General features: G+C 40.9%; 1 protein-coding gene across 4 annotated transcripts in view; it reads left to right on the forward strand.

Moving 5' to 3' along the window:
• The window catches only part of GLP2R (glucagon-like peptide 2 receptor), a 44,979-nt gene extending 32,514 nt beyond the window's left edge, over nt 1–12,465 (forward strand). For 2 of the 4 annotated variants that reach the window (XM_014956986.1, XM_014956987.1), the window contains 4 exons: nt 581–719; nt 8,353–8,394; nt 10,559–10,886; nt 12,288–12,465. In XM_014956986.1, coding sequence (XP_014812472.1) covers nt 581–719; nt 8,353–8,394; nt 10,559–10,886; nt 12,288–12,460 — 682 coding nt within the window. In that variant the 3' untranslated portion in view covers nt 12,461–12,465. Of the gene's footprint in view, nt 1–580; nt 720–8,352; nt 8,395–10,558 lie in introns of all 4 variants that reach the window. The other 2 variants (XM_014956988.1, XM_014956990.1) reach the window with 2 other exon arrangements.
• The last annotated feature ends 8,967 nt before the right edge of the window (nt 12,466–21,432 follow it).

A 21,432-nucleotide genomic window follows, 5' to 3' on the forward strand; every position in this document is an offset into this window, starting at 1 on the left:
ATCCATGCCTGCTACTACAGTCCTGTCTTACTAAGATAAATTGTTTTATTGTCTGTCAGGACTAGGTAGGGGGATGGGTGGCTGAGGGCAGAGACCAGAATGGAAATTCCACAACTAGCTTCCTATTAAATTCCAGTATTAGATCCCTAAAAAGAAAAGTACTTCCATTTTACTTCAACATGCAAGGTCCGAAAGATCTCAGCTATATTCTCCATATTGCTACAGGAAGATTAATGATGATAGTCACAGACAGCAGTGCCTGTATTTAACATTGTCTGATGTTTTTAGTTGTATTCTTTTTTTCTACTGCTTATAACTGTGCTAAACTTTCAAAGATTCAAGCCATTCCTCACATCGCAAGTCTTCCTTAGAACTCACTTTTGAGATCTCTTCTTTTATCTATGCAAACATGTTCCCAGACTTGTTAAAGAAGATTCTCTTCCATAATGATTATTCTAATACCATTACACAGTCAGAATATTGAGGGAATATTTCTGGAATAATTTCTTTGTAGCTGAATTTCTTGGTTTTGTGCCAAGGATGTTGAAAAAATACTATAATTGAACATTTTCTTTTTAAGATTGGCGAGATCTACACTTGTGCTAATTCCACTGTTGGGGATCCATGAATTCGCATTTACCTTCATCACTGATGAGCAGGTGGAAGGACTTTCAAGACACATAAGACTTTTCATTCAGCTGACAATGAGCTCATTTCATGTAAGTACTGTTTTGCAAGTACTGTTTTTAGGGGTCATAGATCCACATATATATGTAGCTCACCTATACGTGCTACAGATATACAGTATTCTTATTTAATATTATGCTCCAACCTATAATGTCTCTAAATATGCTATTATAGTGAAAAGATAAAAAATTCACAAACTGTATATTCAAAATATGGTAGTCCCAAAGACCAAAAAAGCAGCTTGACATCTTTAGAAAAAGCGTGTCCTGTGTTCTGTGGTAATGGGTAACAGTTTGTCACAGACCCCTGTTCTGAAAACAGGATTGAAGTTTTTCACATGATAATTCCTAAAAAGCACTGGGTAGCTTTTTTTTACCAAGATTTTCAGGGAATCTGTTGACTTTGCAGTCACACTGAGGAGAGAGCTAGTTCTGGACTCATCTTGTTCAGTGTACACGTCCGGCATACTTCAAACTCACTACAATGACCTTGTTGTTGTGCCACTGTACAAACAAAAAACAATCAAGACTCTGTACCAGGACATACAAGGATCAGCTTCACTTTAGCTTGGGTAGTTGGGGCACTGTTATGGCTGACACATCACTGACACAGTGGGCCATATGGAGCAGTCCTTACCTTTCAGGACTTTTTCCAAAAGAAGTTCAATGTAGACTACGTGGCATTTGGGGCACTTTGATGAAAGGAGTTGCAGATCTGAATACTGTGAGATCAACGAGGAGAGTTAAAACATATGATGTGAGGAGAAGCATGCGAAGAATAAGCAGGAAGAGCTTTGTGTGGGGTTCCAGCCTAGATGGCACACTCTAGGTATGCTTACCAAACTAATGTCCTCAAGCAAGTACATTGCAGACACATGTTGTACAAGAACTTTGTCAGGGCCATGACTCACCTGAGTCGTGCTTTTCAGCAGTTGTAACAGAGGTACTTCCATGCAAACCTAGAGAAAAACCCAAAGACATTTTTAATGCCAAAACCACACTTACGTGCTTCAGGCACTTACATACTTAAGGCCTCCATAGTTTTCATATAGGCATCAAAGATGTCAGCTGAGATGCCCTTTTGAGGACTTCAGACTGGGGCTTCTCTCTTTCATGGATTGAAGTATAAATTGAACAAAGCACTTACTGCGTCAGAAGTGAAACATAGAAAGCCATGAATTCAGTGAACAGGAACCAGTAAAAAAGTCCACTTTTGCAGACTAGACCCCTGATTACTGCACACATCTGTAAAATGGAGACAACACAGGCCCCAGCAAGGAGATGGTTCAACCTGTTTCACCGAAGTGCTCAATAAGGCTTCCACAGCACCATTTCTTCCTGCCCAAACAAAGCTGTGTAAGCCAGCAACCAAAGAAGCAAAATAAACTGAGAAGAAGGAGGATGAAAGAGGATCTGAATCTGTGGGTTAGCAGTTAGGGTAGCTGGCTGGGAAAGGAATGCTTTGAGGCCTCGGCACCTGACCCTGAATGTTCATAACATTTACATTAACTAAGTATAAAGTCGAAAAAGTAAGAGAAAATTAAAGTAAGAGAAAAGCAAGGACTTAAACATCTTAGTACTTGCCTTACTCATACGATACTTCCGCTCAGCATCATGAGACCTGGCAGTAGTCAACATTAACCTTCCTTATTTCAAGAGAAGGCGCAGATGTACCTCTTCCCAGAGAGGGTGGTGGCTAGGTGACTACTGGTGGCGGCTTGGCTGTGCCTATGGTGAGGCACTAGGTGTTTCTTGTACTTCCAGGCTACTGAGCAAAATATAGGCTATATCACAACAGCCATCTTCTCCTTTGAAGAAAAATGCATTGACCCACTGACATAGCTGGATCCTTACTACAGGTGTCTAAGTCCATTCAAGGAAGAACTGAAGGAGTTGCATTTTCTGCTTTGTCATTTTCTTCTTGGCTGCTTTGTATCTCAGCTTCCATTTACTGGACTATTGGGAGTCCTAGTATAGGTGCCCAGTACCCCACAATCCACCCCATTCAGTGTATACAGGAGCTCAGTGCTTAACTGACACTTGAGAAAATTGCACTTAGTCAGCCTGAGTTTCAACCTTGGGTCACAACATTTAACTCCTTACTGAATATAGTTTCCTAACCCTTAAATGTTTGTATTGGCCATGTTCCTACTGGTTGAAGGACTTTTAGTATTTTCTCCCAGCAATACAAAGATCACCTCTACATTTTCCTCCCTTGGTTCCGGAGATTTACATCTGGCAAGGTCAACACATGTAAACCTGTGACTCATATATACTCCCGTATCTTTATAGGAAGCTGTTTTTCCTCCTGGTAATCATTTCTGCTTGATGAACAGGACACCTCTCCCCATTTTGGTTACAAATAACTATAAAAGGAGACTACATGAAGTCAAAGTCCTTATGGGATGCCATTAATAAATTCTAACTAATAATAATAACATAATAAATTCTAACTAAGATTTTAAAAGAGTCTCTTTTTAATGGAGTTGCCATATATCCAGTTCTCTCAGAAGGCACACAAGGTAAATCAGGTAGCAATTTAATTTCCTGAGCAGAGAAAGGAGTTTCTTGCTGTCTTCTGAAAGAACCAGGTAGTTCAGGAAGTACCAACAATTCTTCAGGTGAAAGAATAACCAACAAGGTTCTTTCCTGAAATACTCCATTTGAAGTGTCTGTGTATCAAAATTTCTACCCCCCAAAAAAATCATAGGTATGAGAATGTCTGACCTCATTCAAAGTTTGGGCTCCATTTCCCTAAAGGATGTGTCCATTCACCATATCTGCAAAGTGACACTATGGTCTCCTGTATGCACACTCACAAAAAGTACTGTACACGTGAAAGAATTTCTAGACTAAGAGAAAATGTCAGAATACTCACGTGGGTGGAACAGATAGATGGGCTACTGTCTGCAGGTGGAGAAGAAGTTTCTCATCTATACAGTCAGCAGAGTCTTAAAGAAGTCTATGCACTTGTCTCTTCTTCAATCACCCTACCTTAGTCGCGTGTTAAGTAGGCAGAAAGTCAAGGAATGAGGGGGTAGCTCCAGCAGTATCTTGGCTGTAAGCATGAAGGTGTGAAGGAGCCACACTCTATTGGTCAATCCTAAATAGTCCAAATCCACAGCAAGCTGTTACTGAAGCTCAGTGGCATTTCTCAGATAGCTGCTTTTGCACAAGAATACATGTGTTTCACTGTTACTATTTACTTTCCAGTTTACAAAGGCTGAAAACTGGACAGGCCAGTAATTCTGCAGGCACAAAGCACTGCTGTCTGCTTCAATCTATGTTCTTCAGAGTTGATGAGAAATTACTTTTTCAGGTAGTAATCCCCTTAAACTACCTGCTTAGCAAAGCTATCCTTTACCCTTATATTCCTGCCTTGACCTTCTCGGTGAGACAGGAGAGCAGTATCCAGATCTATTTTCTTTAATGAGGTACTCAGCAATACCTCTGGCTACAAGCCTTTACTACTCACTAACTCACTATTTTGACATACTTCTGCCCTCTTCTGCAGTCCTAGACATGAAATCATCAAAACATTAGTGCATTTTCCCCACAATTTGTGGTGATTCTTGTTTTTAACCTGTATGTATGTATCAGTGCTTTGACACTGTTATTGAGACTCTAATGAAAAATTTCCACTACTGCTTGAGGGGAAAAATGTCCAAGCAGGCAGAAGGGAGTTCATGCAGAGCTACCACTGGGCTGACATGGTGTTGAAGTACATCGTCCTCAGTTAAACATATCCTTACTTGGAGAAGTTGCAGTGACTAGATGTTATTTTAAGAAACACAGAATCATTTTAAGTGAAAATTTTATTTACTGCCTTGTACAAAGAAATCTGATATGGAAGATAGCTTACTCATGCCTGTTAGAAAACACAAACTTCATTCCTTTTAGAGGAACATGCACATGCTCGGCTATGTGGCAAAATTTCCAGGCAAAACTTCTTTTCAAAATACCCAAAGATCCTAGCCAATGTTTATTGCAGATTCTCTTTTTTAGCCACAGCATTATTTGTGGAGGGATTAGTAAAAAAAAACCAAAAACATAAATTGTACACAATTACATTTGTTTAGTCTGCAAATCTTCTCAGTACTTTAAAAAGCAGTTAAACTGTTTTGTTAAAGAAAAACAATTACCTCTGGGATCTCATCTGGAGGTTTTAACTCAAACATTTTCAAGAAACACAAAATTAAATTCTAAATATGAGTTCTGCTGTAGATTTGAGGCTGTTTTTCTTTAGAAAGCAGAGCAATCTAAACATCTTCACTCAGTGGCACATGCAACTTATTAGCCACATAAAAAAAATGCTGGTTAGTGGGGGATAAAACTGAGTTTTTAATGAGTAATTTATCATGTTGCCATTTTCAGTAGAATTAAAAACAATTGTGAGGCTTACATGTGCATCTATCATTTCCTACTGGCTATTATGCAACAATTTTTAAAATGTATGCCTTAGAAGTCATTGCATATGGGAAAGTTTTCTAAGTATGAAGTTCCAAGTATTAAACAAAAAAATGATATCATAGAATCATAGAACCATAGAATGGTTAGAGTTGGAAGGGACCTTAAATCTTTAAGGTCCCATCTAGTTCGAACCCCCTGGGCAGGGACATCTCTCAATAGACCAGGTTGCTCAAAGCCCCATCCAGCCTGGTCTTGAACACTTCCAGGGATGGGGCATCCGCAGCTTCTCTGGGTAACCTGGGCCAGGGTCTCACCACACCCACAGCAAATAATTTCTTCCTAGTATCTAATCTAAATCTCCTCTCTTTTAGTGTAAAACTATTACCCCTCATCCTATAGCTGTACTCCCTGATAAAGATTCCTTCCCCAGTTTTCATGGAGTTCTTTTACGGACTAGAAGGCAACTATGAGGTCTCCCTGGAGCCTTCTCCAGGCTGAACAACCACAACTGTCTCATCCTGTCTTCATAGGAGAGGTGCTCCAGTCCTCTGAACATCTTCGTGGCCCTCCTCTGGACTCATTCCAACAGGTCCATGTCCTTCATGTGCTAAGAAATCCAGAGCTAGACACAGTACTCCAGATGGGGTCTCACGAAAGCAGAGTAGAGGGGTAGAATCACCTCCCTTGACCTGCTGACCACACTTCTTTTGGTGCATCCCAGGATGCAGTTGGCTCTCTGGGCTGCCAGTGCATGTTGCTGGCTCATGTTGACCTTCTCATGCATGAGCACTCCCAAGTCCTTCTCCTCAGGGCTGCTCTGCTGCCATTCTCTCCCCAACCTGTAGTTGTGCCTGGGATTGCCTCGTCCCAGATGCAGGACCCTGCACTTGATTGAACTCCATGAGTTTTGCCACGGGTCCACCTCTCAAGCCTGTCCAGGTCCCTCTGGATTGCATTCCTTCGCTCCAGCGTATCAACCATGCCACACAGATTGGCATCATTGGCAAACTTGTTGAGGGTGCACTCAATTCCACTGTCCATGTCTCCGACAAAGATGTTAAACAGTATTGGTTGCAGTACTCACCCCTGAGGAACACCACTAGTCACTGGTTGCCACTTGTACATTGAGCCATTGACCACAACCCTTTGAGTGTGGCTGTCCAGCCAGTTCCCCATCCACCGAGTGGTCCATCCATCAAAACCACACCTTTCCAATTTTGAGACCAGGATGTCATGTGAGACAGTGTAAAATGCTTTGCATAAGTCCAGGTAGATAACGTCCTTTCTCTCCCCTTATCTACCAAGGCTGTGGCAATATCATAAAAGGCCACCAAATTTGTCAAGGATGATTTGCCCTTGGTGAAGCCATCTTGGCTGTCACCAATTACCTCTTTATTTTCCATGTGCAATATGGATATGAAGAAGCATTAAAGAAATCAGGATATAACATTAATATCAAACATGAATAATCAACTGCATTTTCCATTTTCTGGTATGATTTTACAGTGTTTCTGCTTGTCACTGCATGTTCTGGTCTTGCAGCAGCAATGAACTACAATTATGTAGGGATTTACAAACTTATATTCAACACAGAGGTTTCACTAGTATTCATAAAGTCCTAATTTTTCATAAAGTTGCTAATTTCTGGCAAATGTATTATCAGGCTTAGCAAGCATGGGATTTAACAGTCCCATGTACTTTAGATCTCTTTCTGGTTTTGGTACCTGTGAGGAGAAATTTACAGCTCATACTGAGAACACAAAAAACCCTATCCGGTAGAGACACTTTTACAGACTTTCTCCCTCAAAAAGAGATCTCCAGGTGCAGAAGCAGTTCTACGTAAAAAGCTCCTTTTAAGCTATAAAATTTGTATTTATCCATCAGAACATCTCTACATGATTTATGAGTCTTCTATAACTACTATTCTGAAATTCATTGCCATAGTAAAATACCATCTGTTACAAACTCTGATGACCACAATATTTTATGATTTTTTTTTGCATATTTCTTTGGAATAATTCAGATTCAGAGGATATTTTAAAGTTACATTAATAAATGACACATCAAAATTACCTATATCTTGCTACTGTAATCCAGGTGAAGCATGAAATACAGTAGAAGTAAAATACATGGAAAAAACAACTATGATTGCTATTTCTCCTGCTCCGGTTTCCACTGGTGTGGCAGATTAACTGTTCTTTTTCACACTTACTACGCACATGCTTAAGGAAATAATGGCTCCAAGCCTTTCAGGATTGCTAGAAAATTAACAGTAGGCATAACATGCTATGCATGTGAATTTCTTTTTAAGCTTTTCTCTGAGAAAACCAGAAACATTTCTGGAAAAGTACGACTGTGAAAACAATCGAAAGATGTCAGCTGTATTATATATGGTTATCACACGTTTTTACTTGTGGTATGAACATTGCCTTGGTACAGATAGTCAACAGTATTTATTCTCTTCATCAGAATTTGTGTTATAGATGTGTTTAGACATACCAGAAGAAGTGCATTTCCTGAAGCAATGGTAATAAATCTGCATATCTGTGCCAGACATAGTCATACAGACATATATAGACATATATGTCAGACATATATGCATGTAAGTTGTTTTGATCTGAGATCAAATGCAGACAGAGAGGAGCAAAATGGAAAGAGTCCTTTGAGGGTTGATTTAAAACAAGTTTTACCTCTAGGATTTAATTAAATTTTTAAAAATATGCTTATTTAAATTAATTTCAAAGGGAAAATGACAATTCAGAATAGCCATAACAATTCAGCTGGGCCTTAAACTAGTACTTATCACTTGATATATCACTAATATTTAAAAAGCACCCACATGAGATCCCTTTCAGTAGTCTCAGTCACAAATTCAAACAAGATAATATAAGACTCCAAGCTGCATTTTTTGTTGTACCATGTTTAGAAATAGCAACAGTCACAGTATAACAGCATTAGTTCAAAAAAAAATTTTGTAGTAACAAAATGAAGGTAATATGGAAGATCAAACTTGGTTGTACAGCCTCTGTTCTTCAGCATCTGCACCAAATGTGCCCTACCTTTGCTAAGAGACCATATGAAAACAAATTAGCGGGTACTTCAATAATAAGTAAATACAGGGAGCTAGTTTCCTTTCTGAAAATTAAGAAGCATTGTTTATACTTATGGCTTTAATGCCAATGCCATCTTTAAACCAAAACTTCAGTTTTTTTCCTGTACGATCTAACTTTTTCCTCTTACTGTCTTTCTGTTACAGGGGTTCTTTGTAGCAGTTTTATATTGCTTTGCTAATGGAGAGGTAAGAGACAATGCTATGAGAAAAGTTTTTAGTTTATTAGTAAAGTCTCTTAATGACACCAAGAAGGATGAAGACACTAACTAGTTCTGCTTATTTGAGAGCATGGGTGCATTCTTTTGAACAGGTATAATTGTTTTGTACAAAGACATAAGACAAGTTTGGAATTCAAATGCAAGGTATTCCCACTGAAGCCTGAGTGGCTCTAGCACTGTGGATGCATACAACCTGGAGTGTATGAAATACCAGTAGAGTTTTCTGGACAGCCACCTAAAACCCCCTTCTTTAATCATCTGGAGTCCCAGGCTTCATGTTTGATCAGGCTAAACCCTCTCTTAGTTTACTGCTAAAGTCCATGTGAAGTGACCAAGTTTGGGGTGCTTTAATATCTTACAAAGCAACATGTTGAAAAAATAATTTCATGCATGCACTGCTCAGGACATCCCTAAACTTAATGTGAGGGGATTCCTTGTCTAGAAGTTGTCTCCTGCTATGCTTCAAGGGACAGCTGGGGGCTCAACTTGCTCCATGCCAGGATTTGGGCAGATCAGTCGTGGCTCTTATGCAAGTATATGACAGCAGAGAAAACTAACCTTCTGCCAACGTGGGGTGAAGACTGAGTTCAGACCAGACTGCTTGGGGTTTTGTCCAGCTGAGCTTTGAATCCCCCCCAAGGATAGAGGTTCCACCACCTCTCTGGTCCTCTGTTCAGTTCTTCACTGTACTCAGGAGGAAACAGCTTTTCCATATATTCTGTTAGAACTTCCTCTATTTATTTGAATTTATGATCCCTGTCTCTTGTGTCCCTACCAAACACCTCTGTAGAGCGCCTGGCTCCATCTCATCCATGAGCTCTTCATAGGCAATATTTAGGCCTTCAGCATGAACAAGCCCCATTCATACAGCCTCTTGTCATAGGGCAAGTGCTCCAGCCCTGATCTCTGTTGATAAGTTCAAGCTTATCAGCATAGTTCATGCACTGGGGGCCCAAAATTAGATGCATTATTCAGAGGTAGTCTAACAGTTACTGAGTTAGGAAGAGCAATCACCTCTCTTAATCTACATGCTTTGCTTCTGCCCATACAACCCAGTGCCTCCATCACCATCATGCTACCTTTGCCTCGTCAGACTGACTTGCTACAAGTTACCTCCGAAAATGATGCTATATAGTCTGTGGAATTAATCGCACATAATATCAAATGATTTCTAAGTTGAATCTCACCATCTGTATCCGCCTTACATTTGATCCAGGTGCACACCTCCACTGCTTGCAATAAACAGACATGTACCCAGTGTCAGTAGCACTTAAGAGCCTGGCACAGCCAGATGGCATGGAACACACTACACTGACAATGGTACATTAAACTGGACACCTTCTTAAAGGCATCAGTGAAACAAATGAGATGGACTTTATATAAAATGTATGTTAGGAACATATACTTCTAATATTTAACAAGGAAATCTGGAGCAATTTTGGAACTATTTAAATTAAAAAAAGAGCTGGCAATACAGGAGTACTTGTCTAACATTTGTGAAGGATACAGAACTACTAGCATCTCTCATCAGTCATTAAAAGTTCCTCTTTTGGTCTTCTACCTCTTGGTGCAGTGGAGCACTCAGGCCAAAGGTCCTGTTGGTCAGAGCGTGGGCATGTCTCACTCCTCTGTGGGGACCTGGGGTCCATCCGCCATCTGCAGCATTGGCATTGATCCTGCAGGCAGCAGGACACAAAGTGCTGGGGATTTAAGGCAGGCTGCCAGATAAAAAGCTTTAACAAAACAAGCCTGATATCCAAGCACAACACTCTGGCAAAGCTGCATGGTCCTTATGTCCACAGACCTTGGGCTTTCCTCCTCCTCACTTCATCAAGCTGTAAACATGAAAGTCACTTGAGCTCTCCCACACACGCATCAGGATCACAGCATATTCAGCGGCTAGGAAAAATTTTCCTGAGCTAGAGTGAAGAGGGCGGACACCTAAGATTGACTTAGCAAACAAGTCTGTTTCTACACTACAAGGAAGTTGCTTGGTGCAAGGTGCATCCCAAGGGGTCAGGAAGCTCAGCACTTCCACAGTCCCTCTCATTTTACAACTATCATTTGGGTTTGTGGACTGCAGGGTGGTCACAAGTCATCACCATGGACAAACTGCTTTCTTCTTCCCCCAGGTGAAGGCAGAACTACAGAAGCAGTGGTCCCGCTTCCTCCTGGCAGATCCTTTTGGCTGTAAACTCTGCTTTCTTGGGGAAAACATAAAATACCTCAGGAAGTGTTCACAGAAACAAAAGAAACAGCACCTCGGCAACAAACACCACTTGCGCCTGGAGGCAAGAGAGCCCTGGAGCATGCAGCTCCAGCAGGTGCTAGTGAAGCAGAGGACAAATCTCAGCACAGAACCAGGCTGTGCTCTCCCATCTTGTCCACGGGCAAGCGTGTCAGACAGTAGCGAAGGAGAAATCACCACTGGAGAGACAACTGAGGAAGTCTTTGAAGAAAGTGAGATTTAGAAATCTGTCCACTAGGATAGCACCTTCGAACAGGCACAGTATTTTGAAAGATCTTCTCATATCTTTAGACTGCACAGATCTCTGTGGGGTGGAATGCAAGGAGGAACCAGTTAATATCACAATTGTCCCAGTTTTTTTGATGTGAGAAAAATGTTGATCTGGATGTTGCTAACCTGTGTGGCTGGGATAGAAGAGGTTTGCTGGGTCAAAAAATGCTTTGAGGTGACCAGTCTGGAAGATAACTGGGGCTCAAAGAGATGTACACAGGGGAGCATGATATATTCTGGAAATGAGTAAACTCTGGACATACACGTTGTGTCCCAGCAGCTTCATCCATGCTTGACTGCCTTTCTATTCACATGACAGAGAAGTTGTTTGTTTTCTCTTTCATAGGTGTGTTTCATAAATAGAGATATATGTGTAGAAGACTCTTCTCTCCACAGAATGAAATCATCCCATATCTCAAAAAAACAGTTTCAGGGCAAACCAGACATGTTTAAGCAAAATGAAAAGATTTATATATATTAAATAAAAAAATAAAAAAAAACAAACAAAATTTCTTCTTGGGAAGAAAACAAAGTTTTACTTGCATTTTTAATCATCTTCTCTTGAAATTTAGTTCTAGAAATACCACTATGAATGAAAGACCAAAATGTTTTCTTTTGAAAGTACCCAAAATTTTTTTGTTTGTTTCATACAATTGATACAATTTTTGTTTGCTCATTTATGTTTTCACTGCTTTTTGACATAAGCCACATATTTTGATGCACCCACAGGTTTGCCCTACCCACAGGCCCAAATGACAAACTAGATCAGTGCTGCTTTCACCTTTTACCCAGGGGACCCGGAGTGGATAATGCCATGGGATTGCAACAGCACCAAAAGAATCTTGTGAAATCCTTCTTCCAGAAAGAACCATGATGAAATTTTGACACATAGAGTTCACCCAGAGACCTATGAAATTCGATTAAGTTTGTTAATGTTTGATGAGCTAATTTCCAAACTTGAGAACATGAGCCAATTGGTATATTGAAAGGAAAAAAGAAAAAGGCAACAGAAATATTAGTGGGCAATGTTTATCTACAGTATAAACATATATCCCAGGCACACACATATGTAACTCTCTAGTCTGCAGCTAGTTACATAACATTTGTTACTAATTTTTCCTGTACATTACTGGCAAATACTATAAATGCCTGCAAATGTAATAAAACATATCCTGGGCGACTGGCCCTAGGTAGCCCTGCTTGAGTAGGAGGGTTGGACCAGGTGGCCTCCACAAGGCCCTTCCAACCTTAACCAGTCTGTGATTCTGTGGAGGCATTGTATGTCAAATAAATAATTTTCAGGGCTACTCATGGACTTTATTCATGCATCTTCTCTCCGCCAGGTGCCAACACTGTGGATGCCCTTCTGGCCTTTCCTGCTTCTACATCTCCCCATGGGGTGGCTTTGTCCTTGGACCCCTGCTGCCAGCTTTACAGCTGCAAATGGCACTTGAGACAGATTGCCTGTATCTTCAATGTGTTGCTTGAGCAGACTAAGTTTATGCAGCTTATATAACTTAGTAAGGCTTTTAAATATGATTTGTCTGTCTACAAATGTTTAGACTTGTAAACTTTACCAGTTATGATATACTGTTTACTTGCAAAGAACATATAAGTTCCTTGACTAGCACTAGGTTAAGAACACATTTGAGCTATATAATTTCTGGTACTTTTCAAAAAGTATTTTTTTTACAGTGTTATCAGTGTTAAGTACTTAACCTATTTAATCAATACAAGATTGTACATTTCAGTAAAATATGAATAAAATATACATATTTTATACATTTTAAAATATAGCTGCAGTTTTAAAAGGCTTTTTAGCAGAACATGCACCCTGCTTATATAGCATTATTTTGCAGTGGATTTCTCAAACACCCATTATAAGTACCAGACACTATATAACTGTTGACCACGCCTTCTCCAATTTAAAAGAAAATAATTTCTTCTAGAGCTGTTAAGATATTAAAAAGTTCAAAGTGGTTCAGAATGTGTTTTACTTGTGTGCTAAAAATGTGAAAATGGTAAGATTTTACTGTATCTCAGTAAAATAGTTTAATTTTTAATTGCATTTTGAAGTATCTCAAATGGTCAAAAAATGGTTTTCTGTGCTCCCAGCAGCAGTCACTGCTAGGTGTATTATCCCCTCTCTGTTATGTGTATGGTCTTTTTGATTCTTCCAGTTTATAAAAAACAACTTTTTTTTTTTAATGCATAAGCGGACACTGGAGGCCTGATAAAATAATCATCACATATTCCTTCAGAAATCATGTTTGTGAGTAGATAAATCAGCAAGTTTCATCATAAAAATATGGCATTATTTGTTATATCACTAAAGTACAGAAGTTGTTAATTCTGAATGGCCACACATACAATGTATCTTTACAGAAACATGACAAGCTCCTCAGTTCTAAATAAAACATTAAGCAGCCTAGAAGACAGCAGCGCATGCAACAATTCCAACATGTTCGCAGAGTCAAGTGAAAATGGCTGCAAAAAGAGTCAGCGAAAACAGCTGACTTTGCTCCTAGGCAGGTGAAGGTCCACAGGTAGGTGTCCTCCTGGGATTTTCCTTCCAGCCTCTGTGGAGCCCCAGGCTCACAAGAGGGACACTGCAGTCAGAGGAGCTGATGAGAAAAGCTGCAGCAGGCTCTGGCAGAAACCAGATGACTTGCCAGGGTTCCCACGTGTGCACAGGTTGGAGAGACAGAAACAGCTGGGAGGAAAAGGGCAAGAAATATGATAGTGCTCTGATGAAACAAGAGGTGGAGGAGACAGATTAACCCAAATTGATGTGTGTTTGTAGGTGACATTTTGTGTAAATTGCTTATCCAATTTGCACATAGATTAATTATCAGATAACAAAAACCTTTATGTTAGCCCATGGTTTTACGCTTATGTAGACCTAACAACAGGATTTTTCTCTTTATCAATCAATTGCTCACCTTTACACCCCAGATTTCCACTTCTTTTGCCTTATCAGAAAGACTGATGTGAGCTAACATCTTATTCCTTCTTGACGAGAGAGCCCATTCTCCCATGGTCCTGGCGAGTTTGGTCTCTGCTGAGTCAGTTCATTAAGTAAGATAAGGTGGGATAATCATGCTCAGGACGTTAGAGACAACCCACACTAAAACCTGACTCCCACAGCTTTGAAGTTGTCTTTGCCAAGGATTTTGCTTTCCATCAAAACTTGCATGACAAAAAATTGAATTTCAAAGCCAAAATAGTTTGTGGGCCTCAACAGAGTTTTCCCTTTAGATGTCGTGTGATAACTGATCTTATTTGTACAAACCAAGTTTACACAATCTTAATAATCTGCTGTGAGACATGCTATAAATTTTTATGTTTTACTACACATAAAGAACAACCTTCCAGACACAATGGTTCCTTCTATGGCCAGAGATGTCAACTATATGTTAATTATAAATGTGTACTTACATTCTTTGTTTAAATATATTGCTTCTACATACCAGGGTCTGTCTCAGAGACTCAAGAAGTGAAGCACAAACACTCCAGTCTGGAGAGCACTCTGTCAGTTACACCTTGCAATCAATAATACTGGTTTGCATTTTTTAAAATACAGAATAAACCTGGTAGATTAAGAGAGATGTGCCAGTTCTGTGATGCTTATTTTACTCACCTTCCAAGGCACCAAAAAAGAAGTGAAAGCAAAGTGTCACACATGTGCCACCTCATTGAATCCTATGAAAAAGACAAGTTAGGGAAGGCTAGATGCCTGGGAGACACTCCAGTGCTAATGCTCTGTTTTGTTCCAGTGCAAACACGAATTAATATAGCAACCACTTCTTTTTTTCTTTTTGTTTTTAAAGAGAGAAAAGACAACTTTATTAGTGTAGATAAACAAAGTATCCTATGACAATCTGTTCTTAAACTGCAGTGATCTTCCCTCTGGGATGCTGAGGTTGGGATGGGAGGCGTATCTTAGCTACTGACCAAAGTATGGCATAGCATTAGTGTCCCTACAGAAGATGAAAAGATGATGCTGCATGTCTGGGTCTATTTGGACATTCCATATCTATGCCTCATGCTATAACTGGAGGAAGGGTTCTACCAGCAGTCTTGATCTTTGTGAGTGCTTAATCTATAGTGGAAACCGAAGACAAGCTTGAGTGTGTGGGATGAGAAATGCCAAACCTCAGGAGGCTGTAGGCCATAACTTTCTGGGCATAATCCCCTCACTTTAGGCTGGTGTCAGCTTCTTCTCTTGCATGGTAGAGAAAACCACTTCCACTTGATTACATCTGTGTTTTGCAACCTATTGTCTCTTCAGCCACTCTTCTGATATCTCTAGCACCAGCATCTGATGTTGCTGGCAATCCCCATTGCAACAGTTAAAGCTTTTCTACTGGCACTTCCACAAGAACCTTATGGCAGAAGCTGCATTTAGGGACTTGTGGTGTCCTCAGTTCACCAGCTGTCACCATCTTCTGGGTCTCCCATGGCACTTCTCACTTCCCTAGCTAACCAGTGCATTCCCATCTGCCGTTGCTATATTGGCTTATGGTTTGGCCAGGTTACCTGGTTGTTAGGAAAGCTGCATTCATGCCTCAACTTCGTAGCAGCTATCCTTCCTTTCAGGATACAGCTTCTTCCTTTCATTTGCTTCAGGAATTTTCCCATCAGTATCAACTCCCAGTGAGAGGGTCTCTGTGATCTGTAAAATGCTTCCTGACATTGCTACTTTTTTTTTTTTTAAACCAAGAATATTTTACTGACATCATTTTTTCATGTTTCATAGCAAACACAATTCTGGATTTTTATTTCTCTTCAGCCTGCCAATCCAAATCTCACAAACCATCTGCTATCCTAAATGTCATGTTGTGTTTAGGTATCTTTGAGTCATTACTGGAGTCACACAGAACTACAGTGAGAAGCAGCTGCTTGTGACCTGTGTCATTGCAATCAACTCCAGGAAATTAAATTGGAGCTGCCACAGAACCAGGCCTCGAAGGCTCGAAGGCATAATGTTCATCATGTTGTAACGATTATTTTCTTCCATCACGGTCAAATTCTCACTGCCGTCCTTGTTTGCTGTTCAGTTTGTTTCTTCACTTTCTAAGAGTCAGCTCTGATTTTAAACCCAGCAGCATCTCTGTAGAGACTGCCGAGCAGCAGCACTGGGCTATTCACTCTCTTCCCGGAGGCTGCCCTCTTCCATGCCTGTATCCAAGTCCCTCTTGGGCTGACTGAGAGTCCTGTCTCCCCTGCATGCCATGTCTGCCTACCCAGATGCCAACATTTTTTTTGATTTTACCATGTTCCACATGGGTCCTTTCCTCACAGCATCAAAGTTTCCTTGCCTGAAGGACCATATGATTGCCAGAAAATGGCATGATTTGCAGGGAATTTAGGCCTGTTTGAATGTGGAGAGCTGACTCTACGTGACGTGTAGCCCTAATCACAGAAACCACATAGGCTACATCAACAGCAGAGATGAGGAAGTTGACAAAGTGCTTCTGGCTTCCTCTCTTCCTTTGTGTTTAAGGGCTGGTGCTCAGGTCTGGCTCTGTGCAATGTTTTGGGAATAGCAGTCTGTCCAACTGCAGAGTCCTCTCTTCAGGCAGGCAGCGTGGCTTAGCAAAGAGTGTACTAAGCACCACTGAGAATAACTAAAGAAAAGAACAATTAAAATTGCACCACAGCTAATCCCTCATCTTCTTCTGCCTCTTTTGTCTCACAATGCCATCTCCAGAAGGTAGACAGAGTTAGGAGTGAGAGGAGGCAAATGGCATTTCTAGTTAAAGCTGCATGAAGAGAGGACTCTGGGCAAATGTGGTCTAAGCACACTCACATTTGAATTTCATGGATATGATGAACAGAAAACTGGGACTCGGGATGTTTAAATTTTATACAAGATAACTTCTACCTTGTTGTGTAGCTTTGGAAAAGTCACGACAACTCCACGTACTTCAACTTCTGCTTTGTGAAACAAAGGTGATAGTAATGACTGCTTGTGCAAAGCAAGGGAGTAATGGGGCTAGCATTATTATTTATTACTTAAAACCAAAACATTGAAGATTCAGATAATAAATATAAAAGGACCTTAGGGTGTTGGTTGACTGTCGGCTGAACATGAGCCAGCTGTTTGTCCAGGTGGCCAAGAAAGCATCCTGGCTTGTATCAGGAATAGAGTGACCAGCAGGACTGAAGCAGTGATTGTCTCTCTGTACTTGGCACTGCTGAGGCCACACCTTTAATACTGTGTTCAGTTTTGGGCCCCTCACTACAAGAAGATTGTGCTAGAGGGTGCTGGAGTGCATCCAAAGAAGAGCAATGAAGCTGGTGAAGGGTTGAGAGCCCGTGTCTTATGAGGAGCAGATGAGGTAACTGGGATTGATTAGTCTCTAGAAAAGGAGGCTGAGGGGGGAACCTTATTGCTCTCTAAAATTACCTGAAATGAGGTGGGTGTTGGTTTCTTCTTGGGAGAAGAGATAGCAAGTAGCAAGTGATAGGACAAAAAGGAAAAGGCCTCATGTTGCGCCAGGGGAGGTTTAGATTGGATATAAGGAAAAAAATTCTTCCCTGAAAGGGTTATCAACGATTGAAACAGGCTGTCCAGGGAAGTGGTTGAGTGACAATCCCTGGAGGTATTTAAAAGATGTGTAGACATGGAGCCTAGGGACGTTGTTTAGTGGTGGACTTGGTAGTGTTGGGTTTAGAATTGGAGTCCATGATCTTCCACGTCCAACCTAAATGATACTGTGATTCTAAAGAGACACATGGCCATACGTCAGTCATCCCAACTCCCATGCACTTACGCAGAAAGAAGCTTCAGTCTCTGCGTTGGAAGAGAATCATGGTGTCCTCCAGCCAAGACCCCCGTCTTGGAGTCTAGAGATGCCTAGAAACAGCAGTCTGGAGGGGCTTGAATGCCAAGGACCTTAAGATGTGCATATCCATCCCCTCAGTATTGAGGCACCCTTTGTAACCTATAGAAGGCTCCTTCCTGTCACCTTTTGCAGTACAGGGAGCCTTGCAACCTGAAACAGCACCTCTTGATTACCCTCCTGGGATAATCAGGTTCATGGCAAGCATGGGGCAAGCACTGAGAAGCCCAGACATAGTCCACTGCCCTTGCAAACCACAGAGCAACCTGCTGAGCTGTACAAATACAGGATAGATGAAGGTCTAGAGTGAATGGAATGAGGAGAGGACAGTGTTGTGAGTAGTAAAATGGGTCTAGAAGGGACAGCTACATTGTCAAAACTTTTCTGTATTAATGTGATGGCGAATTATGCATTATACAGACCAACAGAGGAAAGAGATAGGGAATGAGCCACCAATGAAACTCTGAGATATTCTGAGCAGAGTACTGAGACAGTCTGAGCAGAAGAAATAGTAGGAAAAGAGAGATAAGGGGGAATAGGAACCTATGAAGGCTGACAGAGGAAAACAGAGACACAATAGATGAGAGAGACTAAATGTAAGGCAGTGAGCAGAGTGAGCAGAGCCAGAAGAGACCAGGACCAGTAGTGATCAAGAAACAGGCAGTCAGCAGCTTCCATACAGTAGAGGAAACTAGCAGAGAGCAAAAATGAGATCCAGGTAAAATCCATGGGGGAGATAAAATCCATGGGGGAGACAGAGGTCTGGGGGTGAGCAGGATTCTGGTATTTGTAACCAGATTCTTCTATTGGTAACCCTCATGTTTTAGGTTGTGGCTGGAAGAAAGAGGCTGGAGCTCCATGTGAAGAAGTGAGTTTCCTCTTGAGTGAGAAAACTTTGGGGCGTGTTGGTTTTTTTTGTTCGTTTGGTTGGTTGGTTTTGTGTTTTGATTTTTTTTTTTTCCCAGGCATGTGCCATTTGAAAGCAATAAAGAGCAGAATAAAGCAAAGAGTCAAAGTTACAGAAAGGAGGGGGTAATAATAGAGTTGAGGTGCGTCAATGTCAGGGAAAGTTGAAGAGAACAAATAAAACACAAGCAAAAGAAAAATCTCCAAATCTTTGGGTAGCAAATAGTTCAATGTCTCAGAGGAAGGAAACAAGAAAGACAGGAGATCAGGGAAGGAGATGGGTAGATTTTATTGAACTTAACTTGAAAAAGGTATCACAGGAGATTAAGCGATCAGTCTTTGACGGATCTATCTATATGTATATCTGTCCATTTGTCTGGTAACTTGGGTATGGTCAGAATATTATGTCCCCTCAAGCATATAGAGATCCCCAGCACCTGAGGTGTCCAGGAAGGCATACTCTTCTGCCTGGGGCTGCTGGTGCACAAAGGACTGCACAAAGAGAGGCAGTCCTGTAAGGGCTGGAGTGAAAGACAATGTAGAAACAGCAGCAGTTGTAGATATGAAGTCTGGTGGAATTGAAGAAAGTGGATTTGTGGAGAGGATTTATGGAACGGAACTCTTCAAGGAACAAGAATGGATTTTGCAGGATAACAAAGTAGATATAACGGTAAGAGTGAAAGGGTACAGAGTGGAGAAGGAGATGGCAGCTGAAGGAACTCAGGAACTAACCACCATGAACTGAACTAACAAATCAGGTGAGAGAAGAGGTAGCTGGATGAGAAGATGCCATTGGATGATACTAAGTGATGTATGGTGGGAGACAAAGGAAGAAGAAAAAGGGACGTCAAAAGGAGAGTCATTTAAGGGATGCAGAGTTGTGGGAAGTGAAGGGGTTGACTCTGAAAGGAGACGAGATAGAGGAATGTGCATGGTCCAGGCAGGAACTGAGGGGCCTGAAGAAAGGCTGAGGAAACGATTGCCTGTGGTCAAGGGTAGCTCAGAGGGTAAGGTGGAGCAATGTCTTTGCTGGATGAGCGACAGGTAGGTGTGATGGTTAAAAAAAGTACAGTCCAAACCAGCAGAGGCTGGTTTGCAGTGTATCTGTGCAAGAAGAGCATTTACTCTAACAAGACCATTGTTGTGCTGGAGACATTGCCTAGAGTCAATGCTTCAGTGGTTACTTCTCTGACAGCTTCACACATGGATGGTAGCAAGGATATAGTATCTTACTTAACTGTCGTAACCACCTCGCTTTTACTACTACCTTGTGCAAAAACTGCTTCTCTAGGCCTTCTTTACTGTACCAAGTCAGTAGAAGTTATGTTTATTTTCTTTTAAGATTTTAGAAGATACAGATCTTTCTCTGGATTTCAATGTTACTGTTTTAGATAAAGAGCATCTATAAGCATTGCAGAAAAAAATTCTATGCAACAAATTCAAAACACTGTTTTCTTACAGTTGTTAGCTAAAGTTCCTATTAACTCAGAGGCAAGGCACTGCAAAGCCCAGGAACTGTCAGGCAAAAAAGCAACATAAATAAAAAAGTGCTGTAGTTTATTAGGAAAGAAATAGCCACTCAGCATTATGTTATCCTCAGTGAGCCTACATATTAAATACCTTCTGTTAATTCCACCTCGAGAGGAAAGAGTGGAAGTAGGAGGATTTGGGGATCAGAAATGCTCACCTTGAACAACAAATGATTGTGGCAGGAGGGAAGGAACACAATGGTGAGCTGTCAGACTGTGAGCTGACTATAGAAGGCAAGTAGCTGTCTCCTCCCATGCAAGAACGAAGACAACAAATTAACCTGGAGAGGTACAGATTAGTAGGAAACAGAAGAAGATGCTTTGTATCATACATCACCGTGCTGTACAGCTGTTTTCTACATAATGTTAGGGGAAGTTTACATGAGTTCCAAAATCAGCTCATGGGAGAAAAAAAAATCTGCCAAGTACTGTTTAAATACAACACTGCCACTGTTGGGGAAGAGAGTGCCTGAGCAGGGATCACCAGGGGCTCAAAGTGTAATCTAGGGACAAATCACAACATACTTGATCACAAAGTTTTCTTCTCTTATCCTTCCCAAAGAAACTGGTACTGAGTGGTCACTGTCCATGCTAGGATATTGGACTATATAGACTTTGGGCCTAACCCAAATTTTTACTTTTCATAGACTTGGGAGGTAAGAAACAAATTTGTTTCAGCAATAGGAAAATTGAAGAAAAGCATAAAGCTACAAAGGACAAAAAAAAGGGACTGACTACACATCTTTCTTCAACATATGTAACACCACAGCAAACAGTCAGTTAATTATACTCTTAACCATACAAGTGTAACACATTTGTAGGCATTTTTCATGATAACATGAGCCAACACGAAAGATTCCTGAGGACTGTGAGCAGCACTAAGAGCGTTTCCCGACTTGACTCTCACTTTCCACATAAACCACAACACGATCCAGCAACCTTTGTCCTTTTTAAATAGACTTGCCAGAAAGTGAAAGGGCAGTGAAAAGAGCTCCTGAAGCCTGGACCTGTGAGCAGAGCCATGATTGTCATCATGTTGGAGAGGTCAGATAAAAGACACCTAAGCAGCTGATAGAAAAGAGAGTCCTCGTCTCTTTGAGCAAACAAGCAGAAACAAATGATACAGTCTCAAAGCATTTACTAAGTCTACACACACAAAAAAAAAAAAAAAAAAAATCATAGATCTGAAAGAAAAAAAACAATAA

This window comes from Calidris pugnax, unplaced genomic scaffold (assembly GCF_001431845.1).
Source record: "Calidris pugnax isolate Ruff unplaced genomic scaffold, ASM143184v1 scaffold304, whole genome shotgun sequence".
Taxonomy (NCBI): domain Eukaryota; kingdom Metazoa; phylum Chordata; class Aves; order Charadriiformes; family Scolopacidae; genus Calidris; species Calidris pugnax.